Below are 11,473 nucleotides of genomic sequence, written 5' to 3' on the forward strand. Positions count from 1 at the left end.
AGAGCATCCTCAGCAGGAATTGATGTTGTCAATTTCTTGGATTTTAACCATTCTAATAAGTATGCCGTGGTATCTCACTATTGTTTTGTTTTTTTTTCTTTTTAAATTATACTAGTTTAATGAACCTATGCCTGGCAATTTAGGAGTATCTCTCAATATTTTTCTCTTGTCTGATGTTTGTACCAATTCTTGTTCATGTATTGTTTTTCCATATCTGAGTATGTCTGAGTATATGATGGACATTGTATTTGAAAAAGTATCCACAGAGTAGGTAAAATGACATTTTCTTCCTCCAGAGAAAATTTTCATTTGCTTCTGCCTGGTGCCTGATGGTCACAGTTATCCAAAACCACCTTATTCTAATTCCAGGGTTAGAGACTTTTCTAGTCCACCTAGATAACAAAGCAGAGTTGCTTTCCTTATAGTTCATCCTACCCTAGGATGAATCCCTTTGAGGTCACAATTCTGACTCCGTTCTCCTTGTCCTCGTCCTCCAGAGTTTGAGGCTGGTAACGGCACCGTTCAATGTCTCAGCCAGGTTTTCTGAATTGTCAAATGCTTCCTAGCCAAAAAAAGCTCCCAATGTTGGGCTTGGCAGTGTGAATTTCTCTTCTACCAAATTTTAACCTGGCAATTTCACATGATCTTATTAGGTTTTTGTAATGTTTTCAGGATGATCTTGTTTTATGTCTCATTGTCAGGAGTGAAAGTAGGATCCTGGGTTCCCTTTGCTTTATCCCACATCCCAGGTCTACAGTTGGCTTTAAAAAGTTATGACACTCTTTGGTCTCAGCGGCAGAAGCAAGATGACGAAGGGAACGTCATCATTTGGAAAGCGTCGGAATGAGACGCACACGCTGTGCCACCGCTGTGGCTCTAAGGCCTACCACCTTCAGAAGTCGACCTGTGGCAAGTGTGGCTACCCTGCCAGGCGAAAGAGAAAGTATAACTGGAGTGCTAAAGCTAAAAGATGAAATACCACAGGGACTGGTCGAATGAGGCACCTAAAAATTGTATACCGCAGATTCAGGCATGGATTCCGTGAGGGAACAACAGCTAAACCCAAGCAAGCGGCTGTTGCAGCATCCAGTTCATCTTAAGGATTTCAACGATTAGTCACACAATAAATGTTCTGGCTTTTAAAATAAAAAAATAATAATAAAATAAAATAAAATGTTATGACAAAAACAGTTCTATAATTATCCTGCTGCTGCTGCTAAGTCACTTCAGTTGTGTCTGACTCTGTGCAACCCCATAGATGGCAGCTCACCAGGCTCCCCCGTCCCTTGAATTCTCCAGGCAAGAATACCGGAGTGGGTTGCCATTTCCTTCTCCAATGCATGAAAGTGAAAACTGAAAGTGAAGTCGCTCAGTCGTGTCTAACTCTTAGCGACCCCTGGACTGCAGCCTACCAGGCTCCTCCGTCCATGGGACTTTCCAGGCAAGAGTACTGGAGTGGGGTGCCATTGCCTTCTCCAATAATTACACTATACATCACCAAGTCAGTAGACATGAACTTGAGCAAACTCCAGGAGATGGTGGAGGACAGGGAAGCCTGGCATGTTGCAGTCCATGGGGTTGCAAAGAGTGGGATGTGACTCAGTGACTAAACAGGAAATATACTTTGAGAAGAAACTGTGACAAAGAAGAAATAACACAAGCCTTGACTGTCTTTTGATTCTCCAGGTAAAAAAGAGCCTATTCTGGCTTATTAGTCATGGAACCACCAATCTGAAAAACGATACCACTTCTTGGGCCAGGAACACTGTGCATAACCATAGATTACTCTATAATCTCATATGCAGAGAACATTTTATTACTGAAAAGATCACACAAAATTTTTGTATACAAAGTTAAAAAATGTGGAAAAGTTAATATTTACATTTTTCATACAGTACATGATGATTTTCTTTTTATGCTTTAACAGAATGTTAAATAAGAGGAAAAAACCAAAAGTATAACAAAGTTTCGTTCAGGGAAAGATATTCATTGCAAACAAAATTAAGAAAATTCTTTAATATTTCAAAGTATGTTACATGAAATATATTTTATTCTGTTTATCAGGACTATATATATATTTTTTCCATTTGTTTGGCACTAATACTGCTAGCACATGTTTGAATATTCAGCAAAATCCAATTTAGCTGCACAGATGAATTCTACATTATGTCTGAGAAAGATACTGCAAAAATGCAAAAAGTCTGTAGTATTCGAAATGTTAAAAAAACAAAAGTTAAATGTATAAGCAATTGTAAATGGTCATACAAACACCATCTCGGGTAGTCATGATATATTAAAAAAGGAAATCAACTGCACTTGGCTTAATTTATAAAAGAGCAACAATTCATCTACTAATCCTTCAGAAAATTTCACTTTAAAAAATCAGAAGGATCAGTCAGCAGCATAATATTATCAACAATGGACACTCAGTAAGCACCTTATTTCAGTTGCATAATAGATCTGTGAAAGTCCTAAAACAACTAGACTTCATAAAATTCACACATTGAAGATGATAAGGCAAATAGGTTTTTAAAGGTGAATTTCCATTATAAACGAATTTCAGTGTATCAACTACTTTTCATACTACAAAAGAATACTTATTTACTTAGAAATTCAATGTAAAAGCTACCAAAATAGTGCTAAAATCAGCTACTGGAATAACATAATAAAAATATCTGAATTGACTTAAGATTTCTAAAAAAAGTTCAAAACATAAAAATTCATTTTCAAATATATAAAAATGATATAAAGATAAGTTTTAAATACTTCAGCAAAGAAAAATCTTGACTTTATACTAGAAAAGTGAAACAGCATAGTACAATTTAAAACACTTTTGACACAGAAGAATCTTCATAAATAGAAAATGAAGATTCCTCTAACAGTCTCTCCTCCCACACAACTTGAAAAATATTATTAACCTGCACATTCCCGTTTGGGGGGGTATATTGCCGCCATTAACCTCTGTGTGAAATGAATCATATTCTCAGAATCTATTGTTTCCAGTGTAACAAGAGGCGATGTAGCTTTAAGTGCAAAAGCAGACTGTAACAGTGATTCTTGTAAGACAGTGTACTGTCTCCTCCAGTGTAGCAGGAATCCCCTTCTCAGTAACACGATGGCCTGGTTTTCAAGTATCTGAATGACCGCCAGCGCCCTGCTCTTTTCCAGCTCCTGAAGCCGAATGAACAAGCAGTGATGTTGAGCCTTTGAGGCTGCCTGGCTCTGGAGAGCTGGACGCCTGCATGCTGTTGCTCTGCACTGGGCCACTTTCAGGGACATCACTCTTTGGGGTTACCCTAGGTACAACAACAAAAGCTGATGTACATACACACCAAAGCACAGACGCGATGCTGGATGTCCTTACAACTGCTATTTCTCTTTTCATGAGTTTTACTCCTAGTCAGTAACCACATTTATCAGAAAATAATTAACTCTTTATGTATACTCTTAACACCTCAAAGTACAAATAATTTATTTTCAAAAACAATTTTTGCTAACTTCAGAAATTTCATCAAGCATCACCCCTGTACGGGCTAAGCATGGTATCTCATGAGGAATAAGACAGGATTCCTGCCCTTAGTTTAGCAAACCTTTTGTTGATTCTCCCCCATGGATTAGACCCTGTGTAAGAGGCTGGGAGCACAAAGATGAGTATGACCTCAGCTTCACCTTTGAGGAGTTTACAAATCTAGGGGACAATAAAGGCATTTATCTAATAATATATAATCTAGTATGCAAAAGCTGTTGGAGGTACATTTGGTCTAGTTTGGGAGGATAAGGTAAGACAGCCTTGAGACCTTAAAGTAGTCAGCTGTCAATATTTTGGCTAATTCAATACTTACCTGTGTTTGGATCACTTATGATCATTTGGAAAAATTCATTAAAAGTAATGTCAATATCCTTTCACGTTCAGAAAATAAAAACATTTTGTAATCAAACTCATATAAAATGACAAATACCTTTTAGACAGTATTATAATGTAGGACTGCTGCTACTGCTAAGTCACTTCAGTCGTGTCCAACTCTGTGCAACCCCATAGACGGCAGCCCACCAGGCTCCCCCATCCCTGGGATTCTCCAGGCAAGAACACTGGAGTGGGCAATTGAAACTTAATAGCCTGTATTTTACATGAATCAAACATTTCCCTAAATTCACAAGCAACTCTTAACAATTATCATAGAAATGAACATTACTTTTCTATTTGAACAATATACATAAAAGGCTCTTCCCAATACTAAGAATTAAACTATAAAAGAGCATTTATAGGCAGAATCCACACTTCTTAATCCCAAACTAATGTGGACTAAAAATGTATAGACCTGTCATCTCAAAGAATGCATTCTTTCCAGCTATAGGCTGGAAATGAAAATGTTATGCTTTAATGAAAAATGTGTAAGGCAGTGTTTGAAATAGTCATATGATTTAAGAGAAGCAAGTCCAAGCTCACCTTCCTTCACTCCGCGCACTTTCAGACACACTGCTCTTGTCATTCACGTTGCCTGCCCGGCCTTGGCCTTTCCTGTCCGTCTGTTCCCCGCAGAGTTTGGAGCTGGGTGCTGCTGGGGAGGCAGGCTCCTCACAGTTCCGTTCTCTTAATTTGGGGGTGCCCGCTCCATCCCCTCTCATCTCTCTCACTGATGTTTCTGGTGAAGTTTGTATTTCTGTCAGAGTTTCTTGTCCTAAGTAATCATGGTTAGTGATTGCTACTGCAGAAGTACCATGATTTGCCGTCACTCCTGTGCTGGTTCCCATGGATTTGGAAATGACCTTCAGTTTATGTGAACTTGGCTTGTAGTGCTTCTTTTTGTGTTTAACTTTAGAATTGTGCTTTAAGAAAAACTCACATGACTCCTGCAACACTCTTCGACTTTCACTGATTGGACTGTAAGAAAATTCAAGGAGAGAGTTTACTGGATAAAGGTTAAGTGTTATAATAGAAACCGTAAAGCATATCATGCATCTTGTGCCAAAAATCCTTATTCATTCAAGTTAGAGTCTATATGACTTACAGTATTTATAAAAATCTAGGATTATAAATACTATGAGATATCAGTAGATTGCCATGAAGTGAAATCTTTTGTGCATACACTGTTGGTGGCTTTTGTCACCATAAATAGTAGAAGGAAGTTAAATACGCAAAATCAAAAAATGAGGGCAAAAAAACTCAAACTGGCATAAAGTAGGGGATTATCTGTATGTGTATCATAAACAAAGATATAAAATATGAAAGTAAACCAGAGAGAGAGAATATAGAATATAATTAATGGTCTTTGTTTAAATACAATTGCTTTCTTAATATTCAAGTTATAGCAAGTTATTCTGAAGTTAGTGTGCGCATATAAATATGGGATGTGCTTAGTCACTCCGTTGTGTCTGACTCCATGTACTGTAGCCTGCCAGGCTCCTCTGTTCATGGAATTTTCCAGGCAAGAATACTGGAGTGGCTTGCCATGCCCTCCTCCAGGGGATCTTCCTGACCCAGGGATCCAATCCAGGTCTCCTGCATTGCAGGTGGAGTCTTTACCGTCTGTGCCACCAGGGATAGAGATATAATAATCGTTCAAAGAAATTAAAGTCCAGTTAAATGAATTCAGGCTTCAAAAATTAATTTGTAAAAAGGTTCTAAAATTTTTACCACAAAAATGTTCACTAATCAAACCAATTGGAAACAGTTAAAAAACTCTGTATTACATTGATAGTACACAATTTATAACATATATAAATAATAAAATTAACTATTTACTCATAAATGTAAGTCTACTATGTTGTTAAAGAATATTCCGTAAGTTGAAAATTTTACCATCTTAAACAAGGCAAATAAGTGACATGTTAAGTCAGTACTGTGTGTAATAAAATTTAAAGGTAATGATCATACACCACATTTGAATCATATTCTATGTTGCTTAATATATACTGATATTTGACCCATATCATCTTTTGTCACTGATAAAAAAGGATAAAATTATTTACAATGCTGAACCCAAAACAATGAATTCAATGATAGCAGTAATAATATTGGATATATTATAAGCCATGGAAAGAAAATGTACATTTTATAAACTTTGTATTTATATTCCAACAGAATAGTATATGTCAAAGACTACTGTAGTAAATACTAAAATAAAGCATCTCTCTCCATGAAAAAAGACTTCAAGACTTTCAAAAGACTTCGAAAAAAACAGTTAATATAATGAAACTCTGGTACAGTGATGATTTGAATAGTTCCTTGGTATTTGATCTATTTATCTTAAAACAATGTCAGATAATTCAATAGATGCTTACTCTTTCTTGCGATTTCGTTTAAAAAATCCAGCCCATTCTGTGCATGTCTTTTTGCTTCCAACCCAGAAGACAGCAGAGATGCCAACAATTAATGTCATCAGATATTTTATCATAAATAAAGCCAATTCTGGTCGAGTTTCTGTATTTGCCTACAAATAAGAATTTCAGTGATAAATTTAAAGTAAAGAGAAATCTATACAGTTAATGCAAAACTTGAACAAAAGTATAAATCAGTTGGTCTTATGAAATGTTTGATATGGCATAATGAATAGTGATATAAGTGTAATACATCTCACAGAAGTTCTGAACAAAGAACATCAAAATATATAAGTAGAAAGGGAGTAACACATTAAATATATTTAGGAAGGATGTCTTTACATCCTTGGCTTGATATCTGGCATTCTTTTTCCTGTAAGTACAGCAGCCTCTTATAATTCCCAAAATATGTGCCTCTCAATATTTACCTATTTTCCTTAACTATAATCTATAAAAATTAAACTCATTTTTAACAGCATACTATTTCAGAGTCTTTATGTACTATTGATGTTTATGTTATAAAAACTAGGTTAGTGAGAACAAAGTAAGCATCAGTAAAATGAAAAAAATGTGGAAATTTTATAAAAATTAAATCATACTTTTCTTTCAAGCATAAACTTTCAAATATTTTTAGAATGTTATATAATATCAAAATACTATACATTATGCATTATATCTTTCTTTTTACACTTACTAATATTTCTTGGAGACCATTCTATATTAGTGTAAATAGAACATTCTTTTTAAAGGCTGCTCCATTGTGTGAATGAACTATAATTTATTCAACTACCCCTACTAATAGATGTTCAGGTTATTTCCTATTGCCATTGCAAATAATGTTACAGTGACTATCTTTGTATGTCTGTAATATCTCACATCTGTCAGCAGATCTATTGATAAAGTCCCAGAAGGACAGGATCAAAGAGTACGTGCATCTTAAATAACAGATATTATAAAAATTCTTTCCACAGAAGGTCTAACTAATTGAGCAGCAAAGTCTAGAAAGTGTATTCTCCCACAGTTTCATCAATACAGTGGTTATAAAACCACATTTGCCATGTCATAAGCAGAAATATGATTTTATTATAATTTTAATTTGCATTTTTCTTATGTTAAGAATAGCTTGTTTTATTTTCCTTTTTTGTGACCTCTTGACATATCCTTTTGTCATTTTTATACCAGATTGTTAATTTTTTTCTTATTGATCTATAAGAACCCTTTATAAGTAAGGAAATTAGCTCTTTAATTATGATGTGAAGTGTGAATAAAATTTCCCAGTTGGTCTCCTGACTTTGATTATGGTGGGTTTTTTTGCCATGCAGAATCTGAAAAATAAACTTTCCTTAGTCAGATTTAGCAATCTTTTCTTTCATGAATTTTATATCATAAAGTCCTTCCCCATTATAAGATTAGAATTTTTTCACTTTATCTTCTAATCCAGTTTTTCTTTACATGAAATATAATCTTAAAACATCATATATCTTACACTTTTTAGCAGTATGTAATGGTTGCCTTCCCCCCCAGTTTGCCAAAAATATGAGCAGTCTAGGACAAAATACGGCAGGATCACTTTAAGAGTACTTCCTTATTGATTATATAGTAAAAACAGATGATGGATAACAGACTATGGACAGGCTGTAAGGCAGGTGAAACCATTATCCCCACATATCAGTATGTAAAATGGGTCTCACTGTTACAGTAGAGTAACTTTCTAGAATATAAATTACTACATAAAATAATTCAGTCCATACATTGCTTGATCTAATATATTGTGATGATATAGCACTCACAAGCAACATTAGTCAGTACCATACATAGATATTCAAGAAAAATGTATAAAATCGATTAAAAACAAAGCACAAAGTTTCTATTTTAAAAACTCAACCAAAATGCTCTAAGAGATTTTCTATTTTCAGATACTTTTAAATCTTAAAATCACAACTTTAATCAGAAGTATCAGAAACACATAAACCATGTTTTGTTTTAATTGTGCTTTTTGTCATAAGAAATGACAGGATAGTTTAGGCAAAAACTCTGTTTTTAAAAGTATATATGAGTAAAATATAAAATGATATATTACACATCATCTTATTATAAACCCAAATAAAGGTTTTCTCAACTAACTAAAGAATTAAAAGCTACTCCCAATTCAGCAAAAGTTACTTTTCTTCTCCATATAATAAGAACCTGTTCTTCTGACTCTATTCTTCATTCCCATTCATCTGCCTTTGCAATCTAACTTAATTTTTAAAAGAACAGCTAAAGGAGGCACTTTACTATCAGTGTAACTGAAGCTAAAACTTGAGGAAACAACTCTTAAGACACTCATCCCCATTTCAACTGATGCCTAGGGAACATTTCCCTCTATTGGATTTTCTCACCTGAAATCTAATTTTAGCTTCATGATGAATTCAAAGATATTTCCAGGGAATGCCATGTTAAAATTAAATAGTGAAACAATACAAATGATAGCTTTTACCTGATAAGGACATGGGATATGGTACTGAAGACAGTGGTCAGAGACCCAAGTTATCTCCCAGGTAATCCTGTTTACTTGCTCGTAGACGTAGCATCCCAGAAGGGTTACTAATGGCACAAGATACAGGCCACTGAAGACTCCAATTCGAATCATAAACTTCTTCAGTTTCTCTTGGTTCCGGCCATCATGTTGTATAACTTGTCGAACGTGATTTAAGGAAATAATGCCAGCTAAGAGAAGAGACAGCCCGACAAACACACAAAGGCACAGTGGCAAGAGGACGAAGTAGCGAGAAGCATCCAGGTCATAAAGGCCGACAAAGCAGACGCCACTAATGTTGTCTCCCTCAACTTTGTTCATGGCAAGAAGCATAATGGTGAGAAAACCTGGTATTCCCCATGCAACAGCATGAAACCACACTGCTTTTTGTTCAATGGCCTCACAACTCCATTTTCTGCCAGCAGCTAAGAACCAAGTAATGGTAAGCATCACCCACCACACAGTGCCAGCCATGGTGAAAAAATACAAAAACATGAACAAAATGGTGCAAGCCTTATTTTGAGAGCCTAGAACAACCGTGTCACCAAGTTCCAGTTTCTCGTCTGCCTTATTGCACGCTGTGCTGTTGCCTAGCAAGAATCCGATAAAGTACATAAGAGATACAATGCTGTAACAGACAGAGTAATATATAATAGGTCGCTCTGGGTATCTGAATCTTCTAACATCAATTAAAAAAGTAAGGAATGTGAAAAGGGTTGCACAGAGACAAAATATTGAAATTATTCCAATAAAACTTTTTGCAAACTCTAGCTCATCACTTTTAAAATACATGTTGGGGCATGGAGGTGCACATTGGTCAATTCCCAGAAACTTATAGCCTTGTCCCCCAGAAGTCTTAAGATGCCTTGGACACCAAAATCCAATGTCTCTTCGGATTTGTTCTGATTTCTTTTGAGGATCAAGAAGCTCTGTATGTGGGTTAAAAGTTGCAGGAACAGACTCATCACAGTACTGTAATCTGTAAAGATTTAACAAAAAAATAAAAGAAGCCAACATTTTTGCGTTACTATTTTAATGCTATACTTCACAAATATAAAATGTTCCTTATGCATTCATTTTAAAATTCTTTTATTATCATTTTAAAATCTTTTGGCCCAGCCACACAGCATGTGGAATCTTAGTTCCCTGACCAGGGATTGAACCCACACCCGCTTTATTGGCAGCATGGACTCTTAAACACTGGGCTGCCAGGGATGTCCCTTCTTATGCATTCATAACTGATGGGGAGACATACAACCTTAAGCAGATACAGGTTTACAGTTGGGAAGTAAGTTTTGAAATTGACTAAAAATTTGTAGTTGTTAATGGGGCCCCAATACACTAACATATATATTAAGTATCAGGCACATGAACATGAAAACTCCCTTACTTGGAAAACAATCAATTAATAACTGTTAAATAAATTCTGATTTCAAGGCTAAGTGTTTAAGAAAGAATTTATCTTGATTGGTAGTCTCTAGACAAAAAGATGCTGGCTTATCTGTTTGAAATATTTTGAAATATAAGTCTTGGGGAAATGAATTTTTCTTTTTTAACATCCATAAGCAAAGTAGATCAGCCACATAGTAAGGTGATGACAATTAAAATGAATGAAATGAGATCATTTCCTGGATGGAGAAAACAAAGCTCAAGTGGTCTCTAAGTTTATAAAGACGGGCAAGATCACCAAGAGGAAGGCTGAGGACCAGCTGAACTCACATCACCATTTTGTTGTGGTATGGTTATTTGCCTCCGTTGTTCAGAGCAGTCCAGAATGATACAAGTGATATTTCTGCTTTGTGCAGAACTTTATCACTGAGTTTCTACACACCAGAATTATTTTGGAGGAGCTACATGGTTTAGGAATTAGTGGAGAACCTCCCTGGTGGGTCCAGTGGTTAAGATTCATGCTTCCAACACAGGGAACATGGGTTTGATCCTTGGTCAGGGAACTAAGATCCCACATACCCAAAAAATTTAAAAATTAAAAAAAGAAATTAGTGGAGGTTTTAAAGGAGAACACATTTTAAATATGCCTTAGAAAGAATAGAAAATAATAAAATGTATGCCCATATAAAAACATGGATGTATCTACTAGTTTTTTCAAAAGGTTTTACTTTATTACAGATACAGTTGGGACCTCCTTTCTGGTCCTATTCTCTTTTCTCTCTCTCTTTCAAAGTATTCATTACTACAAGTTCAGTTTTTATTTCCCCTCCCTTACTCTGTTTTTTCCATCTATAATGTTATACAGTATTGTTTTACAGATTTTGAAGTTTTTTGACATGGTGCTGTATATATCATACTTTTTTATATTATATTTTATTATATTATTATATTTTATATAATAACATATATTACATATTATATATATTATAGTTATTATAACTTTTAGATTTATCTATATTGACAGATGTAGGTCAACCTCACTCATAACTGTATGGCAGTATTCTAGTGTGTAAGTACATCACAACTTATTTATTCTTACAATGGACTTTCAGACTTTTTCTCATTTAAACAAATCTTTTATTTTTTTGGCTGTGACGGTTCTTTGTTGCTCACGAGGGCTTTCTCCAGTTTCAGTGAGTGAGGGCTACTCTTTGTTGGTGTGGGGGCTTCTCACCGTGTGGCTTCTCT

At 35.2% G+C, this 11,473-nt stretch overlaps 1 protein-coding gene and 1 pseudogene across 3 annotated transcripts in view; one reads left to right on the forward strand and one right to left on the reverse strand.

The window, feature by feature from the left end:
• The first annotated feature begins 786 nt into the window (after positions 1 to 786).
• Positions 787 to 1,146, forward strand: LOC120878968 (annotated as a pseudogene).
• Positions 1,147 to 1,793: 647 nt separating this feature from the next.
• Positions 1,794 to 11,473, reverse strand: part of FZD6 (frizzled class receptor 6) — a 35,150-nt gene continuing 25,470 nt past the window's right edge. For 2 of the 3 annotated variants that reach the window (XM_040261955.1, XM_040261956.1), the window contains 4 exons: positions 8,798 to 9,815; positions 6,283 to 6,431; positions 4,448 to 4,882; positions 1,803 to 3,296 (listed from right to left, as the gene is read on the reverse strand). In XM_040261955.1, coding sequence (XP_040117889.1) covers positions 3,128 to 3,296; positions 4,448 to 4,882; positions 6,283 to 6,431; positions 8,798 to 9,815 — 1,771 coding nt within the window. In that variant the 3' untranslated portion in view covers positions 1,803 to 3,127. Of the gene's footprint in view, positions 3,297 to 4,447; positions 4,883 to 6,282; positions 6,432 to 8,797; positions 9,816 to 11,473 lie in introns of all 3 variants that reach the window. The other variant, XM_040261954.1, reaches the window with a different exon arrangement.

Source organism: Oryx dammah, unplaced genomic scaffold, assembly GCF_014754425.2.
Source record: "Oryx dammah isolate SB20612 unplaced genomic scaffold, SCBI_Odam_1.1 HiC_scaffold_19, whole genome shotgun sequence".
Classification (NCBI taxonomy): Eukaryota; Metazoa; Chordata; class Mammalia; order Artiodactyla; family Bovidae; genus Oryx; species Oryx dammah.